The sequence below is a fragment of the Cyclopterus lumpus genome, chromosome 24 (genome assembly GCF_009769545.1).
Source record: "Cyclopterus lumpus isolate fCycLum1 chromosome 24, fCycLum1.pri, whole genome shotgun sequence".
NCBI classification, from domain to species: Eukaryota; Metazoa; Chordata; class Actinopteri; order Perciformes; family Cyclopteridae; genus Cyclopterus; species Cyclopterus lumpus.
In genome coordinates this window covers 12961918-12977758 of record NC_046989.1, presented here as the reverse complement: position 1 = coordinate 12977758, position 15841 = coordinate 12961918, and the positions used below count along the sequence as shown (strand labels likewise).

General features: G+C 42.1%; 1 protein-coding gene across 1 annotated transcript in view; it reads right to left on the bottom strand.

Annotated features, from left to right (window-relative positions):
* Positions 1-15841, bottom strand: part of lama2 (laminin, alpha 2) — a 156454-nt gene extending 140613 nt beyond the window's left edge. The window contains exon 1 of the mRNA XM_034528174.1: positions 15775-15841. Coding sequence (XP_034384065.1) covers positions 15775-15841 — 67 coding nt within the window. The remainder of the gene's footprint in view (positions 1-15774) is intronic.

The following is a 15841-nucleotide window of genomic DNA, read 5'->3' as shown; positions in this document are numbered from 1 at the left end:
TTATATCTCTGCCGTTAGGGTCACAAGGGATTTTGGGTAATTGGAAATCCAGATGGACGGGTATGAGCTTCCAGGAAGAAGCGGTTACCAAGGAGATTGAAACAGGACACACAGGCTACCACGTTAATAATGCTCGCCTCCGCCTGTGCACCTTTTTTATTCTCCTACATTTCCTATTCTCTTCTCATTTTCCTGATGGTTCCTTGTCTCCGGGCCTCCACCCCACTTTTTTTCCATTCAGTTGATTTAAGCACGGGAAGAGACAAGAAACCGTGTACTATTGGCTGAAGAGCTGAGTGGGCGGGTCCATGGGGGCCAATCAACAAAGTATGTACAAAAGGAACAGCCAGTTATCATGAGTAATAATCGCCATCCACGCACACACCGAATGAATGTCAGTTGTTTCCTCTGGGGAACGTCTTCCATCACAGAGCAAGATGGAAGACTTGCTGCCATTACTCTCTCTGTTCCTTACTTAGCATGGATGTAGTTGGCAGTGCTGCTTAAGATCGTAAGATTCGTTACAACAGTTTTACAGTCTGTTGACAACTATTTGAAAAATCGACGTGGATAACATCATTACAGGCCAATCAAAATACAAAACAGATGTTTAAACCTGGTTGGCTGACATGAGTTGTACATGAATTTACTGAGAAAAATAATGTGACCCAATGGGACTCCGAGTGTTTACATTTGAGAAATAGATATTTAATCAACTTTTAAAAAGGCATAATTTCCACACGTTCAAAAAATGTTGAATGCCATTTGTAAAAACTAGATTCCTGAAGGCACAGAATGCAATTCAATCATCAAAGCATCTCTTAATATGTCACTGCTATATACATAATTGTATTCGTTATTTATGTATTTTAATGAATAAAAAGGCGTTTTGGTTATTTCAATCTAAACTTAAATCCCCTTACAAATGCTCCCATGAAAGGGACACATTAATCATCTCTCTGCTTGTGCACAGAATGTCTTGGTCACATAAATGTCTCTTAACAAGATGAAACCATATTGATTCTTAAAAGCGGATTACCAAATGGAGTGTCCTCTCATGGGAGATCAGAGGTCACGGCCAGCTACAGTCTCGTAATCATACAGGATCATACAGAAAGTTACATGTTATCTGGTTTGCTTTAAATTGTCATTTCAACATTTCAACATGTCCTTGAAGAGAAGCATAGGTGGAAGTAATAACATGAATGATGGCTGCCCTTCTGCAAGTATTGCAATGCAGCAATACATTTTTTGGGGGGGACAGCTATAGCAACCAGTGTATACACACTGTATTTAGCAAAGCCTATATTTACCTAAAACCTTAAAAGACACACACGTAACATCAGCAGAAAAAAAGGGAGTATAATTCAGTAGGAAATGGCTGAAATAGAGATGAGCTCACCTGGAGGGGGTTCTCACACACAGCATTAAATGATGGCTATGGATTTTGACAGAGCTGATCTACAGGTTGCTGACTCGTCGTTTTTGACCAGCACTGATGACTACACATCTCCTATTAGCTGCCCTGAGGCTACCGCTAACTGCTCTGGCACAGGAAATGTTCAGGTTAGTTTGAGCGGAGCTGAAATGTGTGTTGGACAATATAGAAACCATTACAGTGTGTGTGTGTGTGTGTGTGTGTGTGTGCGTGCGTGTGTGCGTGTGTGTGTGCGTGCGTGCGTGCGTGCGTGCATGCGTGTGTGTGTGTGTGTGCGTGCGTGCGTGCATGTCTACACTGCTTTATGAAATCTTTAATGCTTGATGATATTAGGGATCACATTTTATTATTCAGCATTCAGATTTTGTCATTGGGACACAAATTGAGATAGTCTTGCCTGTTTCAGTGAGTGTGTTCACGTGGAAGATAAGGACATTGAAAAACAGGAGGTAAAACTATGTGACAGCGATAAGGAGAGGTAGTTGGCAAAGAGAGGAAATGTGTGGATGAGTGAACACAGCTCTGCATTGACTCCAATGCTCATTTATGTGTTTGATCTCACTGAAGTTCAAATGTGTGGGTTCACTATCAGTTACACCAACGCTCAGTCTGCACCTGGGGGGGTGTGTGTGTGTGTGTGTGTGTGTGAGAGAGAGAGAGCGAGAGAGCGAGAGAGAAAGAGACCGAGAGTGTGAGTGTGTGTGTGTGTGTGTGGGTGTGTGTGTGTGTGTGTTGGACTATATAGCATTCATTACAGTGGCGCTACAGACAAACGGCTCCCTGGATAGACATTGATTTTCACCCAATGGATCTCACTGTTAGCAAACCTAATAGCCTGGTGGGTAATGGGTACATGTTATGAATGAGCCCCTATGGGCAAGAGAGGGGAGGAAAGGATGAAGGTAGAGAAAACAGAAAAGTCGAAAGATTGAGAATAGTATGTGAATAAACAAAGGGGTGAGATGATAATAATATAAAAAAATGATCCAAAAGCAGAAGAGAAGAAAGTTAAGGGAAAAAAGCAAGAAAAGTGGAGAGAAACTAGACAAGTATCAATGACTCATTTCATTTGTTAGACAACGTTTAATCGATAAAATAATAATTGATAATGACATTGATTGTTAGTTCCAGTACATCCCTTTAAGGAAACGGGGAGAGAGAAAAGAAGGATGGTGGAATAAAGGAAACAGAGAGGAAAGAGACGGTGGCAAAGTACTTGAAAAGGAAGGAGAAGACGTAGAAGATTAAAAGATATCAGAGGAGAAAACAAGGAGGAGGAGAGAAAGCGAATAGATCAGTGTGAGTTGGAAGGGGAGCTGCTATTTACCATTACTGCTAATAGGTTTCAAAAGGAAGCAAGTCGTTAGCTAAATGGATAGGCCCTCAATGAGATATTACCATGTTAAAGGCTGATTCCACTCATTATTGGAGCTCTGATTCCTCCATGCATCACCAGCAAGGGCTGTGAGCCGGCCACCGGTACACAGACCTGCTGCCTCAGCAAATACAGCCCCCGCACCCACACCACACACACACACACACACACACACACACCGGCAGAGAAGGACGAGGGAAAATGGTCACGTGAGAAAATCTCCTGGCCAGTGCTCTCTGCTCTGTTCTGAATCACGATGGAAATCAGATCGGAAAGCATAGCATCCACTAGGAACCAGATTTGTGGTCTGAAAAAAGACCCAAAAAAAGAATCAGTTCTTTTGTTTTTGCATCGCAGCCTTTATCATGGAAAGCAAACGTCAACCGGGAACTGGATAGGTGTCCAATAGCGTTACAATAAAGTACAGATGTGGTAGAATAGATTATAGATTAGATTAGATTAGAATAGGGGGGGGGGGGCTAACTCTAACCCACACACCAACAGAGAGAGAAAGTAAGTGTTATTAAATGAGTCTGCATGTAATTCATCAGCAGACACATTTTCATCATGGTTGTAAGGAAGACCCCTCGAAGCAGTCAGTCCGTATCTAACAACAGCACACATGCACCAGGCTGCACCTAAGCACATGTCACGGCATATATCACTATTACAGAGACACTTTTTGAAAACAGCAAGCGGCAGACTTATCAACAGAGCTAATTTCTAGTGAGCGAGTGTGCATTAAAGGACCCCATCCCATCTCCCATACATGCTTGTTGTGTTGGTCAAGGATCTCCAGCAGTTACATGGTGGTGAAGTGTTCAGATTTTCTTTGTATCCCCTTTCCCCTAATTAACCTACTTGCATTTAATTTGATACCTTGCTACATTTCCCCGGATGCTTATAGACTGTTTTATTCAGCTGTTGGTTATGCACTAGTCTGCCAATAGTTGTATGTAGGCCACCTGGAAATTAGCTCCACCACGGTTTGTTCAACGTGATTTCCAGACTGACTGTATTTCACAGGTTTATGATGAGGGTGGTTAGTATTCAATTTCGGGATTCGAATATTAGTACATTTGTTTTTTGTCATAGACGAGTCTGTTGAGAGAGAGAGAGAGAGAGAGAGAACCTTGTGGGTGCATAATCACTAGCCTGTTAATCTGTTAAAGGGGCCAGCGCAGTGCAGCAATCCGTCGGCCATCCCAGGATTTTATTCCCCAGAGAACGGTGCAGCAGCATGTTGGGACGCCGCGTGCCCCCCTAGTCCCGCTGGGGGTACCGCCCGGACAGCTGAAGCAGAAAGGCCCGAGGTTGCACCAGCAGAAGCACTCCGTCCGCTTCCTGGCGGCGTCCCGTTACTAGTCTGCTAGTTCTTGGCATCGTTCTCATGAACGGATTAAAAAAAATGAAGTCGATGTGTGAAAAACAGCGTAAATTGGTCACTTTAAATGTAGGCCGCTGAAAACAGAGCTATTGTGAAACTCTGGCCAAAAGTGAAGATGTTCAGAAACTCTTAGTGTTGATGGGTAGACAGGAAATCTCCTTTGTGACGCGTCATTAAAGAGGCATAAAAACATCCATGAACAGCAGACCTGGTCAAATAACTTGCTAACAGGACTATGTACATTTTTACACATACATGTACAGTTGCCATATGGAGGAACAGAGGCATCAGAAAGCGCTACAGAGGTCACTGCTACTTTATCCAGCATGCCCGTGACATGGACCCTTCTGTCGACATCGGCGTGTGTGTTTGTGTGACTACAGCTGGAGATGTTTTTTTATTCTAAAATAATGTCTTACTATTTGAACCTCGCTACAAAATGGTTAGGCCTCTGGTGACCCAGGTATGCACGTGCATTGCCAATGTGTTTAAAGTAGCTTCATCAGATAACTGCTTAAAGATTGAAAATTAAAAGACAACACAACCCAAACCAGGAGATGGATTTTCCACTGTTTGGAAAATAAATAAATAAATAGAATTATTGTTGTTTCAAAAAGCCTTTGTTAACAAGCAGAGGACAACGAGCTGGTTGAGTTGCTCGAACAGAGCAGTGGGCTCCTCTAGGAATAAATGTGCTGACAGACCACCCACCTCCCACCCACTGACAGAACAAGCCTTGGGCTTGGCTGAATGCTTAGGTCTGCTCTCTTCTGCGGGGCCAAATGAGGTCAACAGAAGACAAATAATGTATCAGTTTCACAGATATTAAAAAGTGAAATATACAAGGTTTGATAGACAGGAATCTGACATTTTTTTAAATAAATATGATGCCTATTTTTTTGACAGAAAGGGGCATTTGCACTTCTTAAAGCATACACTAAGACTTTGATACTTCAATGATTCAGACAATCCCCTCCAACAGGGAGGGAGGTCAAAGGTCAGATTGAGTGACGGAGCATTGTTCACACATTCACCGTCTCATATTCCCAGAGCAATTATTAGTTTACTGTACTGGAAGCGGTGGCGTCAATAATAATAAACCATTAACCAACTATACAAATGTTGATCAATTAATATTATCAGTTAAACAGTTGAAAAATAAAAATCGTACAACTTTTTATTTTAAAGCTCAGCAAAACACGGAAGAGTGACTTTTCACTAGAATGAGAATAGCTGGTCCACATCCATAAATCTCAACCGACCTCGAGTTTGCTTGAGTCAAAGGCGTCTAACCTCTTGGCTAACGCTCTCCACTTTAATCAGCAGGTGGCGGGCAGACCGAAAAACAGCCTGTACTGCACACACACTGCCCTGCTACGTTCACAGCTGGAACATCACTGCTTCATGCTAATTATCACACACACGGCAACATTTTGACAATTTTCTTTCATCTTTCATCAAGTCTACTTCTGAGAAATCAACCGTGTAGATTTTGAAAATGGCCAGTTTTACGTAAATTGATGGGAAATAAAAATTTGCTTCAAAGTTTTTGGAGCTCCCAACTTACTTGGTACCTTCAGACTACGGGAACAAAAGCTCTCCTCCCAGGCCTGTCTAGTTGTGGAATAATTCACTCCAAACCAGCCATGTCCAATCACAGACCAGTGCCCGAAATTCCCGGGTGTCACCGGTCTATTATTGCCATGCTGCATAAACTCTGTAGTCCCCGTCTACACACATACACACACACTACAATTTTCACATATTTCATCTTGTGTCAGATGTGAACATTTGCTCTGCATTAGGCTCTCTGTGGGTTTGCCTTGGACCAGAATAATGGAAATACAAAAATATAATAGAAATGTGAAATTACATACAGAATATGCCCCCGTCTCTCTGCACACACACACACACACACACACACAATATTGATGAGAAAAGCAACTGGAATAATGGAAAAGCAAAAATGTATACACAACACATACCTCTTTCTCCCTCTTTCACTCTACATCTGCCTACTTGTGCTTTCACTCTTTGTCACACACCTACACACACACTTAGGGGTGTGTATAAATGTTAAATCCATAGCTAACCAGGCCAGTCTATTAGACTCTTATTCCTCTGATGCTTTATCAGCTCAATCAGACAAACATTCAGCCCCAAAATAATGGCCTTTCTGTTTGCTGCCTCTTTCTGTGTGTGTGTGTGTGTGTGTGTGTGTGTGTGTGTGTGTGTGTGTGTGTGTGTGTGTGTGTGTGTGTGTGTGTGTGTGTGTGTGTGTGTGTGTGTGTGTGTGTGTGTGTGTGTGTGTGTGTGGTCCTATCTAGTAGCTGTGCGGCAAAGTGTGCACTGCATTCAGATCCGTCCGTAAGAAATGAAACTGCAGTTGTTGGTTTCGGAGGTTCTAGCCATCCATTCATTATTCCTCTGTCACGTATGAAACTTTCATCACAAACTTGAAACTAGACTAAGATGAAGAAAGAGAGAGCGGGTGGATGGCTCAGAGCAGGTCAGTTTGATCATTGCTTTGCGGTAAAGTTGTCTTGTGTTATTAAAAGGTACAGTGTCACACACAAACATAAACAAACATGTAGGGATTAAATACGCATCAGCCCACTGGAGGCACTGATGGAGAGTTTGATTTTAATTCAGAGACGCAGGACATCACTGTCTCCCCTACTGTGAGTGGATAACTGAGAGCTGGACTATGTGGCTGCCTTCTAGTCGGTGTTCCCCAATCAACATATATTTGCCTTGGTGATTTGAATTTAAGTACATACACATCAATATATTTTTTCAACCTGTTGTTTTTGTCATGAATTTTTTTTTGTGAGCTTTCGCATTGCAATTAAAGGCATCAAGCGATCAAGTTATGCGGAACGGGTTGAGTTGCACCTATATTTATAAAGACGCTTCGTAAGTCTGAACCAAGACGGCAAATAATAATAGTGTATTTTTGCAATCAACACTTGAAATAATGACGGCACTTGCAGATAACAAGGTAGCGCTAAAATCCTTAAACATATAATATTCACAGGTGATTATTTTACATTAGCAAGTTTTTAGCCAAAGTCTTAAGGCCTCGACAACGACATGCTAATGCAAACTTGTGAATATTATATTTTTAAGGCCACTGGTCAAACCCTCTCTGTATGGTGTGCTGGGGTCATGATAACTTAAGGTAGAGGACGGTGACCCGGACAGGTCAAAGGTTAGACGTTGCTTTAATATTGAAGGTCATGACACAAAATCACCTCAGCAGGATACACACAAAGGGAACACATGCAGCAACAAACATTCAAAGGCATTCTCGAACAATATCTTTCTATATTTCTTACACACAGACACACACACTGTGAACACCATGTTGTGACCATGTGTTGAACAAGGAGGTCGTGGGTGAGGTAATTGGTCATATCTAGGCACTAAAACAAGCCGGCATCCATCTATACACCACTTCAGAGAAACAGCAGTCTAACAAGACGGCTCAGCGCAGACATTATGACCGCAGACATTATGCCGCAGCAGGCTCGCCAACACAAGTGCAAAAATCCACTTTTGAAACATTATCCACAAAGCATTTTGTGGATAATAAGTTTAAATAGATTCTGTCAAGATTTTAGGTTTTTTCACAACTTTTAAGAAAAAGAAAAAGAAATGCACTAAATGGCATTAAGAAACGGACGTCTTTTGCTGTGTCTCCAGGTCTTTTCTGCGGTGTCCCCAATCTAGATTGGGCTAAATAAAGCGGGTTAAAGTTTGGAAAATTTGAGGTAGGACTATAGTGAGGACACAACAAAGCCGAAGAATCAAGGATTGTGTACAGACAAAAATCTAATCAGATTGACATGTGTTGACATTGATTGAATTTTGCATCAGAAAAAGGGAGTTACAGCTCAAGGGCCAGCACAACTAAAAAGCAATGTCAATCAATAATAAACCAAGAGGTCCTCTAAGTCAAGCAACCATAAGAGAGCAACACATATAAAGATGTTCTGATATGACGCCCCGTTGGCTAAGTAACATTTGTCACTGCCTTCCAAAACTAGTTTTGGTGAGAATTCCCAAGAAAATATTGTGAAGGGAAGAACCAAAGTTATGAGTATTCAATCCAAGTCACAAGTAATTTGCGTCAAAATCTAATTTCTGATTTTGAGAGGCTACGCCTGAACCCATCACATTCATGCTTAGACTCGGAGTGGAACTCACATCATTCCCACAGTTCTGACTTAACACTTGTTCATTTAAACCTATTTACTGCAAACCGACAATAGTGACGATGAACCCCACCATCACACGCGTCATCCAAAACCAGATCATCTCGGATTCAAATAAACCATGTTGCTGCATTCCAAAGCTGTAGCTAAACGACCTACAACAAAATAATAACGAGGGCTCAGAGGCAAAACAGCCGCGGACCAAAATCAACAAACTGAGAACAAGTTCCCAAAGTTTAACTCAGACGAAAGCCAACACACAAACCAATACTAACAAACAAAAAAATTCCAAAACAGAGCTGGGGGGCATCTGTCTTGCTTCATGGCTTTCTTTGAACTGCCTGTGTCTGACAGATTCCTCCTGTAAAAGACAGCTTGCGCTCAGTGTGCTCGCTGTGGATAAACAGAGGCTTTGAACGGGAGTGATTTGAGCTGGAGAAGAACAATAAGACCTCGTGAAACCACCGGTGAAGGAGTAGCAAGACAAACAAACTGAAGCCAGACACTGAGCTCAGCTATGGCTGCAGAGGTTGACAGCGGCCCTCCTACATAGGATGAATGATAGATAGCGGCGAGGAGGTGGAGGAGGAGATGAGGGGGAAGGATGTGAAATGGAGAAACACCAAAGCACAGAATGGAGAGATTTACAAGAAGTCCATCTTCAGGCAAAATGAAAACCGTTTCCCAATTTAGTATTAAATTTTTTAAGTCCCAACTTTGTAAAACAATGCACATATCAGTTATGGACCACAACAAATGCCGTCTGCTGATTTGATATCTATTATTGGTGCCGTCCCAGTCTTATCAGCGTCATCTCATCAAAAGAATACCTGCAAAAGGAGTGAAAGAGGGGAGAGGGAAAAAGAGGTGACGGGACAAAAAAACAAAAGCGATACAGAAAGAATACCAAAAAAAGAAGAGAGAGGGATGAAGAAGAGGACAATCAGGAGGCCAAGGAATGAAAGGAGACGGTGAGAAAGAGCAAAGGGGGGACAGGAAAGAAAGAAGTAGGCGAGAGGGCATGAAGGATTATGAGTAGCGGAGGAGGGGAAAGTTGTGTGTGTGTGTGTGTGTGTGTGTGTGTGTGTGTGTAGGGGGACTCATTATTGACACCATGTGTTACCACAGGAAGCTCCTTGGGAAAATATAAGCACCAAGAAAGATCAGAGAGCGAGACAGAGGGGAGAGGACATAGAGAAAGGAAGATGAAGAAACAGAGGTCATGCCAAAGTATTTGCAGCTGCAGACATGTTTGTGTGTGTGTGTGTGTGCGTGTGTGTGTGTGTGTGTGTGTGTGTGTGTGTGTGTGTGTGTATGTGTGTGTGTGTGCGTGTGTGTGGGGGGGTCAGTAGCCTCTGTTTTAGCAGCTGTACATCTGGATGTCAGGCGTGCAGTGTTTTTGCCACAAGGTCACAGTGTCAAATCTCATAGCGAACACACACTCACATCTATCTATCTATCGATCATAGACATGCATTCATAAATATTTCATTTGAACACTGTGTTTTACTTGATGGGAAAACATCACCTTGTTTCACTTTCTGCTGACATTTTGTGATTAAGATAAGATAAATAAATCGACAATGAAAGATAGTGATCGATTGGGGAAAAAGCACTTGACCAACAAATATGTGCTAGCCTTAATGACTGGTTAACATAGCTTTTGAAATAGAAATCTCAACCTACTTTGCTCTTCACTATTCAAGCTCCCCGGTAGGATAAAAGTAAAATGCTGCTAGAAAGCAATTTACCTACACAGCAGCAGCCGGATGAAAACATCAAACTGCACTGGACTGGTTGCTCAGCGTGAAGATTGATCATTGTAATTGTCATCTCTGCTCATGAAATGCCTCACTGAAACCTTAAAATTGGGAGTATATGCGGTGTTACTTCACAAGATACTAACTTTTATCTATATCTATCTTTTTACTTTTCAACGTGGAGCACTGATATTTTACAAATATTTTATTTGAATTAATTTACAAATATGTTTTATTTAAATATGGGAATATTCCAAATGAAGCTAGGAGTTGTACTCCAACCACAAAACAAAGTTTGTCGTCCGACAGCGTACAAACTTTATTTATTTCCTACGAATCCATTTCACAATTTGGCTTTTTTTAGGCGGCACAGTAAACAGCCGTAGCTACTGCAGTAGCTTGCACACACTTGTACACCCTGTATGAACTCGCATGCGCGCACACACACACACACACACACACACACACACACACACACACACACTAACCAATTCATCAACTCATGCTTTCTGTGTCTAAGCCCACAGTAGAATAGAGCTGGGCAGAGCAGCTATTGTGTCCCTGGTAGAATTAGCTATTGATTTTCTCCTCAGCATTATCAATGCTGTTCTGACAACAAAACAGCGAGGGAAAACTCGCACACACACTCTCACACTCATGGGCGGACACACGCACACATGCACAGACTCAGATTTCATTCAGTGCAAGATGTGCTTTGTAGGAGGCAGCAAAGCCCCACAGGGAAAAGCACAAGTCAAATATGAACACGCTACTGTAATAAGCACACACTAACAAATACACAACCAGTGATGCATGCAAATAATCAAACATTCAAAACAAACTGAACCAAATGTTTTGAGTCTGACATGCATTAGGATAAACAAGGCCCCATAACACATTAGACCGTGTCCCAGAACGCAACCTTTGTGAACATCCACTATTCTCAAATGTATTAGGATGCATAGGTTGAATTACCAATAATACCACCACCATGCTCAATGGCAATGCATGTGAGCTGAGAATCATCCGGTTAATGAATCGATTTGTTCACAGCACTTTTACCAATGTCTCAAATGCAATGTTGCTATGATTTTTTTCTATTCTAAAATGAATAAAGTATATTGTTAGTGCACACTTTATTTTTTTATTTTTAACCAGCAGGTATCACTTAGCTGCAAGCCTTCGTCCTGACCTACTTCTGCCCCACATTGTGACAAGTGTCAAGAAAAAAACAACCCAACTAAGATTTAAAATGTCAACGTCAGTGCCACCGAATCCCTCTCTCTTTTTTTTCTGCTCCAGCTTTGTGTCTTTCTTATTGACAGGAAGGATACAGCACCGTTCCAACTTAGCACTTAGCACCTGGCTAATTTTAGCTCCCAGAGAAGTCCTCTAAGAACCACCGCACGCGTGCACACACTCACACTCACACACACACACACACGCGCACACACACGCACACACACACCTGTTGGTGTTCATGTGATCTGTGTCTTTGGCACAATGTCATCCATTAATTTGTGGCTGCATTGAAGTGTCGACAACTTCACAAACACGGTCTGGCAAAACATTCTGAACATACTTTAAAAAATACGATCACTGTAAATCAAATCTGCCAAAATAAAATGAGACTTAGTGTAAGCAGACATACATGTACACCAAATGCCCAGGTTGAGTGTGATGAGTTAAAAAAAGAAGAAAAAAAGAAAGACCAATCAATTAGATTAAAACCCAGTTACTCCACTATGCTATAGTAAAAATATAGCAAAATAACAAAAACATCAATCCGTCAATTCCTGCACAACCCTTCATAGCACCTGAGCAACCAACAGTTCTGATACAATTATTCAAGTGATGGAGTCATGATCAGCATAGTAACCGCAGGTAAGATTGTAGCCAACTGCTCTCGCCCCGGACACAAACTCTTTGAGTCCTCTAGCCGGAGGCTGCGGTCCAGCAGGATCAAGAACTCAGGTCACAAAAACAGTTTCTTTCCAGCTGCAGTCGGGTTCATCAATAAAACCCGGGGCCCCCACTGACTCAGTCACTTACATCCCCAGGAGAATTTCTTACCGTTACTTGGCAATAAACAGTTTCTGATTCTGATTCTGATTATATTTCTGCTCTCTGGTATTTCTTTTTTTACTTGAGTAAGTGATCTGAATACTTATTTCACCGCTTATATGGCCTGAATGGGACTGCGGGAGCAACAAATAAGTGTGTAATGTTTGTCTGTATTCATTCCAACCACTCAGCACTTGTCTTTCCATAATCTGCATTAATCTGCATGTTTTAACAGACTACATATCATTTTGCCTCATAGTGCTAAGCCATTATTACAGCACAGAGGCAGCTAGACTAAACTCAAGCGAACATGCATTAAATTCACTGATTTGGGGTTCCAGCCAGAAAACTTTAGAGCGCTTTCCCTCTGGTGTATTCCTCTAAATCCATTTAGCTAAGCTCGGCTGCTTTCACATTAACATAGCAGACTGAGATCAACATATTTTAGAAACATTATGACATCGGGATGAATTCACTCCATAAAAATGTTGATTTCTCTGATGGGCAGAAAAACCTACTCTGGGTTCACATCACATTCACTGCGATAGCTCTGGTTAAATCCACATTACCATACATGTATAAACACATCTGTAGTTGGTTTGAGGAGACCTTTTATCTCAAAATTATTATAATTATTCTTTTAATTTTCAGGTTAGATCCTCGCAAAGAAAACATATTTCACAGGATCACGCTTCACCTTTGAGTATGCCAAAGTCCAATAAAGTCCGACTTTTCTGGCAACTTCTCAGAACTTTAGAAATATTCCACCACACCTTCTTGACATATTACTATCTTTTATCGATAAAAGTTGGCGCCCGTGGTTCGTGATTTGGTGGCTGATTATTTTTTATTTGTTCTGTGGTGCAGTTTGGCTCTTATTAACAGGTCGTGGTGATTATTACAAAAACATACGGATCACTAGGATACAGTGAACGGATGTAGAGAAGACTCGTCCCATCTCTGTTGAGAGTCTCACATGTGCAGTACAGGTCGGGCAAGATGTACGGATCAGGTAACGACACCGCCGAACATATCTTACATAAATCAACGTTTTCTCATGATCTGTAGAGAGATAAGACCATTTCAGTCCCAATACCGAATACTGGGCTTTTGGGTATCAGCTAATACCGAATACCAATCCGATACCAGTGTTTAATTAAAAAGATGTATGCTTCACTGTGTAGAAGAGGCCGGGATCATTATTTTGTGTAAGGCAACATCAGGCTTAACTTAACTTCTTCCAAAGTTGCTTCTGACTAAAGTGTTGCGTTTTCATCCATCTCCTCAAAACCAACATATAAAAAAACCTTTTGAATTGTGAGGCTACAGCTTCCATTTCCATCGATTCCATTGTTTGTGTATCCCCGACTGCTCCATCCTGCTGCTTCAACCTCCTCATCCTCCTCCTCCTCCCTCTCTCCTGCCCTCTGGACCTTCCGTCTACCTGCTTCACCCATCCTTTCTCTAACATCGATGTCTCCTGCAACGCCTAATAACTTTTCAACACACCCTCCTTCCGCTCTCCTCTCCATTTCAGCCCTCCTCCTCCTCTTCTTCTCTTTCCGATTATCTCCTGTCGTCTCTCTGAGCTCTGTCTCTGATAGAGAGCACGCCTGGCTGACACGCCTGGTAATGAGGCTCCTAATGCAGATGGCCTCTCCCGCCCTCTTCCACTCACTTTCTCTCTCTCTCTCTCTCACACACACACACACACACACACACACACACACACAGAGTAGACTAGAAACACACATCCTGATGGCAGCCTTCCCCCTCCCCTCCTCCGCCCCTCTGCAGGAGGTCTAAAGCCCTCCTGGGTTAAACAGTAGCTGGAGATGTTTTGAAGAGGATAAGTAGAAAAAAAGGATGACGACCACTAAATTTGTCTCATCTTTCGAGCAACAGTCACCGACGCCCAAACCCCTCGCTCTACAGACACACACCTGCAAACAAACCCTGAACACACTCACATGTTCAAACAGCCTACCAACCATCTTCATGTATTCTACAGCATTCTTGTAATAAGTGGGACAATTTGACTAATAATAGGAATCCGTTTTTTTGCATGAATATTTTGACTCTTATCGTGCACCATGCTATATTGATTTTGTCCCAGCTGTCAATCCTATCTCTGCTGAGGGCATTGTTGCTCATTTATGTCACAGCCCTAACCCAAAAAAAGCAAATAATTAATCTCTCAGCCTCACAAATACACCAAGTAAAGGAGCAGCAGCTCCTCTCAAGTGCATTTCATGACTTAATAATTTCATCTTTAAAAGGTTTGGTTCACCCTCAACGACAAACACAGAATATTGTCTCACCAAACCCTGGGGGGTATCCAGGCATGCAGATTGATGTGGATGTATTTTTATGGGTTTTGAGAGATTTCTGCCACAAAGTGGCTATGAACTGAATTTAGTTGTGTGGTGCAAAACATTGAAAATAGTATTTTATAAATTCCAAATCGATGTGATTGATTGTTAGCTTTCTAAGAGGAATACACTGAGGTCAGCCTGTGGGTCAGTTAACCAGTAGAACACCGATAGAAACACTACATACTTTTAAAATGAAATATCAAATTACAATCTGAACCTCGAATCACTTGGAAAGTGACACCTGGCCAAATTGCACAAAATCCAAAACCAATGTGGCACACTGTCACAAAAAAACGGTGAGAATAGATAACTTTCTTTCTTCTTTTACAAACTAATCTTCTAAGTCATCTTGATTTTTTAAAAATCGAACAGAGACATGTGGCCTATTCAGTAGCATACATATGATTGGCTTCGGAAAAGCTGTTCTCATCACTTTCCTGGCAGTAAAGCCTCATTGTAGTGCAGTAAAAGTGCGCTGTGTACATTATGAGTGACTGGAACTATGTGAAGAGTTGAAAACAAGAGTCCCTTTGGGGTGGACACAACTTTGGAGACCAGGTGACATCGGGAGCACACTGGGCCATGATGAACTCTGTAAAGGGCAAACCAAACGACACATATTTGTGCCGTGTTCGTACATACTTGAGCTATATCAAGGTATAACGCGTTGACTTGATTTATGAGTCTGAAAATAACAAACAAATCCAGGTAAGACGTCTGACCACTGATGATTTACACCGTTTCTCAAAGTCCTCAGGTCACATGAACGTCTCACACAAGCGTCTGTCTCTTTTTACGTGTTTTAATTGGGGTCAACACGGTTTGTCATTGAAGGGGTTTCCCATATGATTTGCCCTCTTCTGTCAACGACAAACAACATTAAAGAAACCCAACAGCAAAGAGTGTGCGTGTTTTTGGTGAGGACGTGTAACAGTCTCCTTCGTGGTCAGACATGACACTTTCACCCTCAGCTAGCTCAAACGTGGAGCTAGCCGTTGACTGATTAGCTTATTAAGGGAAATGAGCAGCGGCCCCGAGGGCGTGACCCCGAGCTCATGTGGGTCTCGCTCTGCGGTAAATTACTCTCGCGGAGCCGAGTATTGGCGTATTGATCGCGAGTCCTATCAATCAGTATCTATCAGTCTCGTGAGGACTCACCTCTCTGCTGGGCATAGCTGCATTGCCATAGCAACGCGGTCAGAAGCGCGAGCCAAAGTCGCTTCAT